At 45.6% G+C, this 13240-nt stretch overlaps 1 protein-coding gene across 1 annotated transcript in view; it reads right to left on the reverse strand.

The window, feature by feature from the left end:
• Nucleotides 1-13240, reverse strand: part of CSMD2 (CUB and Sushi multiple domains 2) — a gene marked incomplete at its 3' end in the record, with an annotated part of 670449 nt that overhangs the window by 12300 nt on the left and 644909 nt on the right. Inside the window, 7 exon segments of the mRNA XM_017884421.1 lie at nucleotides 1108-1287; nucleotides 1853-1964; nucleotides 5109-5182; nucleotides 5521-5694; nucleotides 9007-9180; nucleotides 9611-9790; nucleotides 11187-11363. Coding sequence (XP_017739910.1) covers nucleotides 1108-1287; nucleotides 1853-1964; nucleotides 5109-5182; nucleotides 5521-5694; nucleotides 9007-9180; nucleotides 9611-9790; nucleotides 11187-11363 — 1071 coding nt within the window.

The following is a 13240-nucleotide window of genomic DNA, read 5'->3' on the forward strand; positions in this document are numbered from 1 at the left end:
TTAAAATTTTATATTATGTATATTCTATCACAATAAAAACTTAATAAACGTACTTCAATAAATGTACTTTATATCACTACCGTATGTGGAAAACAAAAGAAATTTACAAGCAATACAATGAAAATAAAACACCATTAGTAAGTTCTAGCTCTGATACAATCTCTGACCCTGAAGGCTTCCCTCTGAGTGGCAGGATAGCAAAATAGTCATAGATCCTAAAGTTAGACCATCAGGGTATGGATCTTCGCTCTTAACCTTTGTCACCTGGGGACCTTGGATACATTAATTAACTTCTCTGTGCCCTAGTTTCCTCATATATTAAATAGCCTCATAGGATCTTGTGAAGATTAAATGAGTTGAAACATACAAAGCACGTAGCACAATGCCTGGTATCTGGTAAGGTCAGTGCCTATCAGAGAGTTTAATGCTATTCCAGCACTGAACTAATCCTTTATCCTTAATCCTTTCTCTCAAGACTGGACTCAGACATCACCTTCTCCAGGAAGTCCTCCCTGACTTCTCCTTTCTCCCACTTTAGTGCCCTTCCTCCTCATTCCTACAGCATTTGGCACATCTCCATGTTCCTCCAGGTACTCCAGATATAAAATCTGATAATATGTCTGTCTTCCACATGGCAGGGTTGTGTTTTTCCCCTCCGAATCCCTCATGCTTAGTGCAGGCATGGGGCCTCGTGAACTCTCAATCAATAGAGAACGAGTGAATGAAGAAGAGGGGAAGGAGGTCTGGGACATCCTCATAACCCCAAGGGACCTACAGGCAGGTGCTGTTTTATCAAGGGTATAATATGCGTAATGCGTCACTCCAGGTTGGTGGAAGAAAGCACTTTCCTCTGCCCGATGATGAAATGTGATCCTGTGAGTGTTTCAGCCCAGGCAAAGGGGGCAACCCTTGGGGTGGGTTGAGTATGCACCCTTTTAGACCGCTCTCTGGTTTGCTCTTCTAGACCCAAAACCTTAGAAAATCAGAAGCAGGATCCAGCTCCTGGAAATGCGATTCCTTCCTTCTCTTTTGCCCTCTTTCAGCTCAAGCTCAGCTGGCACCTTCAGCCTCCCACCCTGGAGAGCTTCCCTGAGCAGGCACACTCACCCAGGCAGATGGGCGGCTTGCCTGTCCAGCTGCCATCCGCCTTGCAGGTGCGGTGCTCGGAGCCACCCTTGAGGGAGAAGCCCTCCTGGCAGGAGTAGATGAGCGTGTAGCCCATGGAGGGCAAGTCCAGGGCCCCGACGTTGGCATGCGTTGGCGTTTCTGGCTGCCTGCAGTGGTGGGCTGGATGAGAGGAAAGATCTCGTTGGACCGGAGGAGATTAGGGGCTTCAGGGACCCTTTTGACCACTCCTCTGTTCCTAGAGAGAACATCCTCTTCCTTCCCCTTCTAGTCCCTTTCATGCCAAGCATCCCCCTTCCCTAATCCTCCACCCTAACCGCAAGCTCTGTGTCGAGAGGAATGGCCAAGATGGAGATCATGTGGATATCGGCTTGGTTGACTCTGGGCATGGGGAACCTAAGCCTGCAGCACTTCCTGAGGGTAAAGGAGTCATTGGGTCAAAAGCATGATCTCTCCACCCTGAGGCCTGGCCTTGTGGTTGTTAGTTTTTGCTGCTGCCACTGGATAGTTTTCTCTTTGCTAAGGCATAGGGACTGCCTTCCAGTATCAGAGAGGCTTTTGTGTGGAAGTCCTCTGTGAGGCCCTAACGCGTAAGGACTACAAAGAGACCGATGTCGGTTCACATGGGGAGTTGTGAGCTCCCTGTCATTCAGAGGATTCAAGCATGTCCCAGATGCCCAGCTGGGGCAAGAGGAATTTTCCTGGGATGTGGGTGGTCTGCACTCACGGACACAGTCAGGCGGGGTTCCACTCCAGGTCAGGTTTGGGAGGCAGGTCCTGGTGGTGGAGCCCTGAAGCAGGTAGCCCTTTTGACAGCGGAAGAGGACTGTGCTTCCAACCTGCAGCAAGGACACAAAGTCCCATCGGCCCCTTCCTTCCAGCAGTGCTTCCTACATCTGTCCCTTGACCACTTTCCCACGGCCCAACTCCTCCCCTGCTGTTGCCTGCAAAACTCTTTTTCTGATTCTCTGCCTGGTTAAATTTTCTTCCTCCTTTGAGGCAGTTGATATGATGCCTCCTCCACAAGGCCTCATCTAATAGCCTGAACAAAGTTATAATATTACACTCTGTTGTGGACACAGTGCCTGATTCAGAGTCAGAAGACCCTGGATCCAAGTTCTGGCTTCTGCATTTACTCAGGACAGGCTGCGTGGAACGCTGTAAACTTTAGTCTTCCTAAGGATAAAGTGGGGATGACCATCCTTGCCACAATCACACTGGAATGTTGTGACACTCAAATGTGATGGCGGGTTTGACAGTGTTTTACAAAATGTGAAGAAGAGTGTAAATTAAATATCGTGTGTGTGTCCCTTTCCTCGATGAAACTACAAATTCTTTAAGGATGGGAGACTTGTCTTTACAGATATGGCCCCCACAGAATCTGTTGAATGAACTGCCACCCTCCCTCCCCACTCTGCTCAGTTATGTTCCCCGTCTTCACCCTCCACCAGCCCCTCGCTGTACAACTTGACACTCCCGCAACTACAGTCTCCATCTCTCCCTACCCAATCCACTTGGTGTAATGTGGCTAGATCTGTTTCCTACACTGCAACTTGGATTATACTACTTCCCAGCTCAAACACTCATATGTCCCTATTACCTACTGGAATATGTGCAAATGCAACGTGTAACTCTTAATTTCCACTCCCTTCTTCCATGCTGAACACTTTTTATCTTGGATTTCATCATTTGACTTAACAAATGGCACCTTTATCCATGCAGTTGTGCAAATAAAAAACCTCCAGTCATCTTTGATCCCTTTGACCCCACAATCCATCCCATCAATGAGTCCTCTTGGTTCTACCTACAAAACATATCCTGAACAAGCGTTCAGGATCACTTCTCACCTTCTCTTTCCCTGAAGTCATGACAACAGTGTCCTCCTTGTCTAAGTGCTTCTATTCTCAATTGCCTGAGTAATATTTCAAATGAAGAATCAGATTGTGTCACCTTCAAATGGCATTTTGGATAAAATCCAAAATACTTATCATGGCTTCAAGGCCCTGCATGACCTGTCCGACGCTGCTGCCTTTGCAAAAATTATGTGATATCTGACATACACAAAGTAATATATGGAACACATATAAAGTATAATAATAAAGTGGACATTTTAGATTGAATCCACATGCAACTTAAGAGCTAGAACGTTATGGACATGGTTGTAATGTCCTAGGGGCTCTTTCCCTGTTCTGTTCCTCAACACTCCTCCGTAGTAAAGGCTGTCTGGAAATTTGTGTTAATTTCCTTGCCTTGTTAAAAAACGATCCTATCACATATGTGCATACATATCTCTAAACAATTTAATACATTTTTGCTGGTTTTAATATTTATAAAAGTTGTGTCATGCCACCTTTGCCACTTGATAGTATGTTTCTAAGATGCATCTATATCATGCAGAGCTGTAGTTCATTCATTGTCTTTGCTGTATAATAATCCACCACGTGACTATACCCACAACCTTTCCTGTTTCTTGGTAACATGTGCAAGAGTGTCTCTGGGATATGTTTGCAGCGGTGGAACTTTCGGGTCATAGAGTGTGTGAATGTTTAACTTTACACACCAGGACCAAGCTGTTTTCCACCCTAGCCTCGCTCTGGACTACATTTCCTTCTCCTCTCTCATGGGGCTGAAGACTTGCTAGCTGGCCTGTTTTCCACTCCCTTCTTCCATGCTGAACACTTTTTTTGTCTTGGATTTCATCCCAGGCTGCTAAACACTTCCCTCAGCACTCCTGTGCACCAGACTTTCGTTCAGCCAGGAATGTCACCCTGCTCTGCACAGGGCTAGCCCTTCTCATCATGGAGGCCACAGTACAAATGTCACCTTTCCCTAACTACCCTTCTTAAAATGGCAACCCACCCTGTTCACACCCTTTATATCACACTGTGTAGCATCTAGTGCTGTCAGAAGCTAGCTCGTTTATTTATTTACCATCTTTAGCCGGGCAGTTCCCTTCAAACAGGCACCCAGCCTGTCCTGTTCCTGCTGTATTCCTAGCACCTAGCACAGTTCAGTGCCATAAGCACATGCCGAGTGAGTACAGACCGAGTGAATAAGTCACATTACTTGACTAGATCCCAGCCTGTCATGTCCAGGTTAGTCTGATATTTTCCTGGGCAAGTCTTGGACTCCAGCTAATTGTCTTGCCTTGAACACACCCATACTTTCCTCTTCTTCCTTTTCTCTGTTCAATGTATCCCAACCCAGACTGTTCAGGTTCTCTCCTCCCAAAGCTCATCTGAGATGTGTCCGCAGGGCCTGCATCCTGAAGGGCCAGGCATGCCGACGGGCCTGCCTCATGTGTGACACATGTTCATTGCCACTGTGCATTAGCCCAGTGTCTGTGGGTGGGGTGGGCACCTTGAGGACAGAGGTCTGTCTGTCTCACTCATTTCCGTATTTCCACAACCACCCTGCCCGGGATTGGCCGGAAGTGTTCGTGGAACTGCACGCCACTGTCCTTTCTCATCAGTTTCTCTGATGGATGTTAGGGTCCTTCTGTTTCTGCAGGGTGCTCCCATGGAGCACTGTTCAAAGAGGCAGAGGGCTTTCTTTCTGCGCTTTCCAAGCTCTTGTCCTTCCCGAGTGCTGTCCTGAGGAAGGTCCCTGGGTCCTCTTTTTTTTTTTTTTGAGATGGAGTCTCGCTCTGTTGCCCAGGCTGGAGTGCGGTGGCACGATCTCGGCTCACTGCAAGCTCCGCCTCCTGGGTTCACACCATTCTCCTGCCTCAGCCTCCCGAGTAGCTGGAACTACAGGCACCCACCACCACGCCCGACAAATTTTTTGTATTTTTAGTAGAGACGAGGTTTCACCGTGTTAGCCAGGATGGTCTCCATCTCCTGACCTCGTGATCCGCCCATCTTGGCCTCCCAAAGTGCTGGGATTACAGGCGTGAGCCACTGCGTCCGGCCCCTGGGTCCTCTTACGGCAGTGACAGGAAGGCATAGGATGTAGGAAGGCCCTATCTTGGCTGACCTCCTTACCTGGTAGCCCTGAGAATTGTTCTGTATCCCAAACTGTGGCACGCCAGGGTCTGCACACGTGGTCAGGGTTGGATCTGGATGGCCAAAACAAAGACACAGATCACATGGTCATGGAAGCCTTCACTGCCTCGTCTCACTCTGGGAAATAGGTGTAGAAAAGAAAATGGGGCCACATCGTGACTTCCCTGCCCACTGAGATCCCCACCTGAGCCTTGGCCCTAGCTGCCTATTTGACTCTTCGAAGCACACTAGCTCTGGCTATTTTATATCCTCCTGCAGAAGCTCAGAGGAGGAGATGCTCCCTTTTGCAGATGAGACCACTGAAGACATGGAAGGAAAGTGATCATCTCAGGCCCCAAAGAAGGTCCCTCCGCCCCAGCCAGGATACTCTCTGCCCCAGATGACCTCTCACCTATGCAGCTGGGCTGGGTGCCACTCCATGTCCCATCTGACTGGCAAAACCTGCGTGGAGAACCCACCAGCACCAGAGGGGGATGGCAGGAGAAGGAGACAGATGACCTGTAGGAGAAGCCTCGGTCCTCTCTCCTACCACGGGGTGGGACACCAGGATCCCCGCAGAACACAGCTGGGAAGACGAAGGGAGAAAGGCAGGTCTAAGCTGCTTTCTGGAACCCAATCTTCCAGTCCCACACCCCCACCTTTGTTCTTTGCACTGTTCCCTTCCTAGTTGAGCTTGAACTCTGGGAACCGGGACAGCCCAGGTAGCTGCTTCCACCCACTGCGGTGCTGCGGCTGATGGGGGCTTCCTCTCCCTTCTACATTCAAAGTGCCTATTAATAATGATCCAAGTAATGGAGTAACATTACAGGAAGTTTATAACATGAAGGGAAAATAAATGACAATCCCACTCTCCAAAACTTTTTTTTCCATTTTCACACACATTCTTTTCTAGTCTTTGTTCAGTTGTATGTAAACTTGTGCAGAGTGGCAAAGCCAAGTCCATGTGATCGTAAATCTTGTTTCATTCATTTAGCATTATCTTGTAAACATTTTCTATGTTTATGACATCATCATCACTTATTGGCTACACAATTAGCAACAAGTGGTTGTGCCATAATTATATTTTATCATAACCCTTATATTGGGCATTTTCTGTTATACAGTTATATATAACTCTTCTTTCACAGGCATTATTTTCTTTTTTGTTTTTTCTTTTCATGTGTATTACTTTCTTAGGAGAATTCTCTAGGAGTGAACTTATTCTTTCTAAAGGGTTGAACATGTTCACAGCTCTTGATGTGTAGTGTCAAATGTCTTTCCCTAAAGGGTACACATTTACAGTGCGGTGGATAGTGTATGGGTATACCCATTTCGTTCAGGCCATGTTAACATCAGGGAGTGTCACTAAAAATTGACTACCAAAGGCAAAGCTCACCATGATATCACTTCAAGCATTGGTTTATGCTATGATGCAAATGTGTGTGTGTGTGTGTGTGTTTGTATGTGTACACAGAGACATGAGGTACATAACCACATGCAAAATAAAATGAAGCTGGACTGGGGTAGTATACGGGTATACCCATTTCATTCAGGCCATGTTAACATCAGGGAGTGTTACTAAAAACTGACTACCAAAGGCAAAGCTCACCATGATATCACTTCAAGCATCACTTTATGCTATAATGCAAATGTGTGTGTGTGTGTGTCTTTGTATATGTACATAGAGTCATGAGGTACATAACCACATGCAAAATAAAATGAAGCTGGACCTGCAGCCTCTGCCCTGAAGGTTGGGGAGTCTATGCTGACCAATTAGAAGTCAGTTTAAAAATTAATTGATGGGAAGTTACTGTATCCAGAAGGAGGCAACAGGAAGAACCAGAAACACAAACGGCTGACAAGTGAAGAGCAACTGGCTTGGCCTTTCTCATAAGCAATGTGATGCCAATTAAAGTAATGAGCTATCTTTTTAAGCTCCTCAGGCTGGTAAATATTTAAAAATACTGGCACAATCCATTGTTGATGAGGGTGTGCATCTAGAAACATTCTCATAAACTGCTGTGGGGAATGTAAATTGGGACACTTTCTAGAAGACAGTTTGACAACATATGTCAAGAAGGGAGGCGTGACTGCCCTCGGCCCAGCATTGTCATGCCTAGGGCTTTGCTGCAGGAGTAAAGAAAGGCAATTTCTTTTTTTTTTTTTGAGAATGACAAGAGGGTTTTGGTGATTAAAGAAATTTAAAATCACTGTATTAAACCAGCTTAATAAAAAACACACATTGGCCAGGCACAGTGGCTCATGCCTGTAATCCCAGCACTTTGAGAGGCCGAGGCAGGCAGATCACCTGAGCCTCCCAAGGAGCTGGGGTTACATGTGTGCACCACTACACCTGGCTAATTTTTTTTTTTTGAGATGGAGTCTCACTCTGTCACCCAGGCTGGAATGCAGTGGCGCAATCTCGGCTCACTGCAAGCTCCGCCTCCTGGGTTCACGCCATTCTCCTGCCTCAGCCTCCCGAGTAGCTGGGACTACAGGTGCCCACCACGCCTGGCTAATTTTTGTATTTTTAGTACAGACAGGGTTTCACCTTGTTAGCTAGGATGGTCTCGATCTCCTGACCTCGTGATTCTCCCACCTCGGCCTCCCAAAGTGATTACAGGCGTGAGCCACTGGGCCCGGCCAAGAAAGGCAATTTTCAGGAATACATATTGCAGAACTGCTTCCAACATGATTAAGTTGGAGATAATCTAAATTCATCACCAGTGCGAAAAGATTAAACAACTTGTATCTACAAGGAAATTCTTTAAAGCCATTAAAAATGATGATGCATAGATCAGTAAATACTGACAAAGAAAGGTAGAAAGGTACTGATGAAAAGGGTTTGGTGGCTTATCAATTAATATAAGTTATGAAACAGTACACACAGCATGAGCCAATACCAGTTCTTGAAAATGTATACATATCACTATCTATGCAAAAATGCACAGTGGTTCACATGGGACACCATCACAAGCTGAACTGTGGTTACCATTGGAAAGTGCGAGTTCAGATGACTTTTACTTTCTTTTTTGTATTTTCTAATGGGTAAAATTTTTCCATGATGACGTAATTCATTGTTAAAAGGCACTTCAGCTATTTCTCCAGAGGAAAAGCAAGGTTGCTGAGTCCAGACTTGACCCTGGTAGTATGTGAAGGTTGGAGAGGGTAACATTACACCAAACGTCTGTGTCCAGTTTTGAGCTGCTGGCCCTAACCTCTGAGGAAATTCCCAGATGGAAGCAAATTTTCAGAGGAACTCAAAACAGCATCATGAGTAGGTGGATAGTTTTCTGCAGAATTAGATAAATGGCAATTAGAAAAATACGTCCTACTGTTTGTCCAAAGCACGGGCATGGAGAAAACCTTCCAGAGCCCATTCATGGGGTGTGACAAGAATAAGTGACCCAGAACCTGCTTACTGGGGATCTCAGTAAGGAGTAAGCCCTGGAATAGACTTGGGGCTCCTCAGGATACAATTGGGCCAGGTGGATAAAAAATAAAGCAACTCACCAGAAAAGCACAGGTTTCCCAGAAGTCTTTCTGTGCAGGCCATTTTTCATGAAAACAGATATGTATCTAGCACTGGGTACCCCCAGATCTTTTAGTACTATTCCATACAGTTAACAACCCTTCAGGTAAAAAAACCACCGCCAATATCTCCAGCTTAATTTCCTTCTGTAACTCTAGACAGTGTCTCACACCAGGGCTCAATTAAGGGATCCTCATTTTCTTCCTTTCCACTTCCTTCCCTCTTTGATAGTGTCTTTGATGAAGCTCCTCCCTGGTTTTGGGGAGGGGACTACTGATTCTGGGCCTTCTAGCCACAAAGCTCCAAGGAGGCAAGGGGAAGGAGCTATTGAATAGGATGCACCAAAGGCCCTTGTGAGCAACTTACGGAAACACTGAGGTAGCTCTCCGGTCCAGGACCCATTTCCCTCACAGGTGAGCACCGCGGGCAGGGAGAGCTGGTACCCCTCCAGGCAGGCATAAGTCACACTTGAGCCCCACATGAAGTCAGACCCCACCACCTTCCCATTGGGGATGAGTGGAGGCGGCTTGCACATGAGAGCTGGAGGGAGACCAAAGAAGGCTGAGTTCTGATGCTGTCCTGGAAAACCAGCCCGCATCACCATCATTGATATCACCGACTACCCTGCACCCACCTGGAGCCTGGGCTAAGCAGGAAGAACCAGAATGGGGCCCTCTTACTGTGGGAGTTCTGATCTTTTTGTACCTTACAATGCCCTCTCTCAAGTGTGACAACCCAGTCCTCTGTGTGCGGGACCCTCCCCTCAATGTTCATGGCCCAGGCCTTATCTTGGTACTTCTGATTCTCTCCTGGCAGATGTTCAGGGGACAGTTTTCTCACCTTGAACGTTCCCTGATAAGATGTTAGGGTTGGCCTTTCACCCCTCACCCCTCTAGATAGATGCTCAGGGCCTACATCTCACTTTTGTATCTTTTTGGCCCTCTGTCCACATCTGCAGCCCCAGACACACCTTTGCAGACGGGCTTGGTTCCATTCCATGTCCGGTCCTTGGTGCAGCTCAGCACAGATACTCTGTGTGACTCCATCATATAGCCAGGGACACAATGATATGTCACAGTTTTGTTGTACCTGAAGTCATTGCCCAGTCGAAGGCCATTGGCTGGAATCCCAGGGTCACCACAGTTTATGACTAGGATAAGAGAGATACAGCATTGTTCACTCCCAGCCGGGACCCCACTTCTCCAATACCATCCCTATCACTCCCTGCACGCATCCAAGAATGGAAACTGTCAGATCAGGGATGCCCTGTCTCCTCACAGGATCCCAGTTGGACATTACCCATTGTAAATTTCTTTTTTTTTAAGTCAGGGTCTCACTCTGTCACCCAGGCTGGAGTGCAGAGGCAGTCATGGCTCACTGCAGCCTCAAACTCCTAGGCTCATGCAATCCTCCCACCTCAGTCTTCTGAGTAGCTGGGACTACAGGCAGGAGCCACCACACCAGCTTGCCCATTTTAAATTTTGTTTGGTCAAATCCCTGGCATTAGCCCTGTTTTTGCCCACACTGTCCTTAGGTACCACCGCAACTTGGGCTATGAAGGTTCACCTTATTCAAAGTGTCCCCTCTAAGAGGAAGTATCCAGAGGGCTCAGTTCCTAAAAGAGTCTGGGGCCCAGGGAAAGGGAGTTTTCTGTTTGAAGAGCCTCAGGTATATTAATGAATCACATAAGACAATTGATTTGTCTGCTGAGGGGTACATCTTATCACCTGCTGTTGTACCTAGAAGGCCTCTGTAGGCCCAACAGCACCTACAGAGGACTTGTAGGGACGACAGCCTGGAAGCAGGGTCTTATGGCCCATGAAAGGGTTATGCCTATGTCATCATATAATTGAGGGTGGGGCTTGGTGAGCTCTGGTCTCAAAACCAAAGTGAACTTGACACGGGATTTCAGACGGAGCTGAAATTACAGACTAGGGCTTTGACAGGGAGAATCTTGTCACATTTCCTCATCCCATCTCTTCCCTCCATCTGGATCCCACAGTGACTCACTTTTCCTGGAAAAGGTCTGGGACGACCCTTGAGAGAAGCAAGAAATGGGAGCTGAGAGCCTACACTGTGCTCAGGAACCCCTACTGGGTGGGGTCGAGTACAAGGAGAGAACGAAGCAACAAAGATGGCGGAGAGCCGCATCTTTGAAGTGAAAAGAGAATCAGGTTGAGCTATGGGGTTTGATCCTAAGAGAGAAAAGGGAAAGCCCAAGGAATTGGCTAGAGCCTGAGAAATGGCCAATATACATTCTCTGCCTCTGTGAGAGTCAGCCATCTCATATATAAAATGGGGATAACAGTAGCTACTTCCTGGAGTTATGGTGAAGATCAAACAACATGTGCATATGAAACAAAGTACTTCGCTTAGTGGCTGCCACACAGCATATGCTCAACAGAGGCTATGCATGTGATTCTCGTTCAGGCTCAAGTCCCACCATCCCAACCATCCTGCACCATCTTCCATGGACAGCCTTCTTCTCTGGCATGCAGGATCTGGGCCACTGTTGGCCATGGAGCCCATAGGGCCTGGGCTCTCACCGAGGCACTCAGGGTCACTGCCTGTCCAGGTACCATTGACTGAGCAGTGACGGCTGAGCAGGCCTGTGGCGTAGTATCCTTCCCGGCACTCGTAGACGATAGAGCTGGAGAAAACCAGGCCATCACTGAACACGACTCGGGCATTACTTGGAGTCCCAGGGTTCCCACAAGAGATCACTAGGAAGACAAAAATACATGTTATTCAACAGAACAATGGTGGTCAGAATCTGGGGGGACTAAGAACTGCCCAGTGGAAGCCACATGCTACCTTGGGACCCCGTGGATAGAAATGCCTCTCATGCTGCTTTTGTATCGAATTATCTCACCCCTAGACAGGAAGGAGAGACCCCTATGAATCTTTCGAATTTTCTCAACAAATTCCAGTTTTTTAAAGAAAAAAGATGATCTATTATATTATTGTCCTTAAAATTTTGAACACAATTGCGTAATATCACCAAATATCCAATCAGTGCTTGATTTTCCTCAGTTGTCTTTCTCTTTTTTTAACAGTTGATTTGTTTGAATCAGGATCCAAATAGGGTCCACATATGACATTTGGTTGACACGTCTCTAAGACTTTAAACCCAGAGACGATTACTTCTGCTTCTATAATTTATTTGTTACAGAAACCAGAACATCTGTCATGTAGAACGTCACACTTTCTGGATTTTGCTAACTGCATCAATGAGATATAGTTTAACATATTCCTCTATCCCCTGTAGTTCCTTCCTGTAATCAACTTCCACCTTTTGGCAATGGTATTCATAGGTGGTTTTGGGCCTTTCCTACTGCATTGGATCAGGAAGCACAGAATGTCTGGGTGTTTTCTGGTTCATGATGTTGAGGCTCATCAATGATTTCCAGCTTATCTGCCTAATGTGGCATTATGAGGTTTCCATTAGTTTTTCACTTAATAGTTTTAGCAGTCAGTGACCAGATTCATTATTTCATTAGGGATTGGAAAGTGGTGATATTCTATCATTCTTTCTGCATTAGCTAGAGTTCTTTAAGAAAGAAATTTTCTATCATCAAATATTTGCTTATCCTGAAATACTGTTCATATAGGAAGGCAAGATAATGCTTGATTTTTTGTGTGTGGTTTTTATTTTAAATCAAATGTCAGAATAATGAGTTGGTTTCCTAGCAAACTCCAAAGGTGACCAATGTGTTTATTTAGGAATCATTTTGAACTCATGGGTCTAAAGATATTTTTTATGTTCCCATCCATTGCCATTATTATTCTTATTGATGCTCAGATTCTCCATCTTTAGCCAACAGGAGCCTCTTCCAGTTGGCTCCCGAGTCCCATTAACATGACCTCAGTTATCTTTGGTGGAATCCTTGCTGGATTGACAAGATGTTCCGTATTTGTCTTGTATATTTCCTGCACCAGCCTGGAAATTAGTCATTTCTCCAAAGAGTCTAGTTTATTTTAATGGAGAACGGACCACAATCCAGGCACTAAGAGTACTCATTGCCACTGACCTGGTCATTGATTCTAGACTTTTAGAGTCAGAGCTGGCAAAATAACTTCTTAAATTGAAAATACACTGGGATTTGTGGAGGTAGACAGTGGAAAAACAGATAATAGAGACTGGGAAGGGTGAGTCAGGAGGATGAAGAGAAGTGGGTTAAAGGGCATGGAAATGCAGTTAGAAAGAAGAAATAAGTTCAATGCCTGATATCAGAGTAGGGAGACTGGAGTCAAAAATGTATTGTACTTGGGTGATGGATACTCTAAATGCCCTGACTTGACCACTGTGCATTATATGTATATATAAAACAAAAATTCACATGTACCCCATACATTTGAACAAATAAAACATAATTAAAAAGAGAAAATGTATTATGAGTTTATAGTGATATTATCAATCCAAATTTAGGATTAAAGTTTTTTCCCTAACTTTTAAATTTTTATATTTTCTCTCTTTTATTCTGAAAATCTTCTTAATGACAATAAATAACTTATAACTTGTGTTTGTTTTATCCATATACATTATGGTATTGCATATACAATAGTTTCAGGATAGTAATATCAATGTTATTGTTAACAA

The sequence above is a fragment of the Rhinopithecus bieti genome, unplaced genomic scaffold (assembly GCF_001698545.2).
Source record: "Rhinopithecus bieti isolate Rb0 unplaced genomic scaffold, ASM169854v2 scaffold_13029, whole genome shotgun sequence".
Classification (NCBI taxonomy): domain Eukaryota; kingdom Metazoa; phylum Chordata; class Mammalia; order Primates; family Cercopithecidae; genus Rhinopithecus; species Rhinopithecus bieti.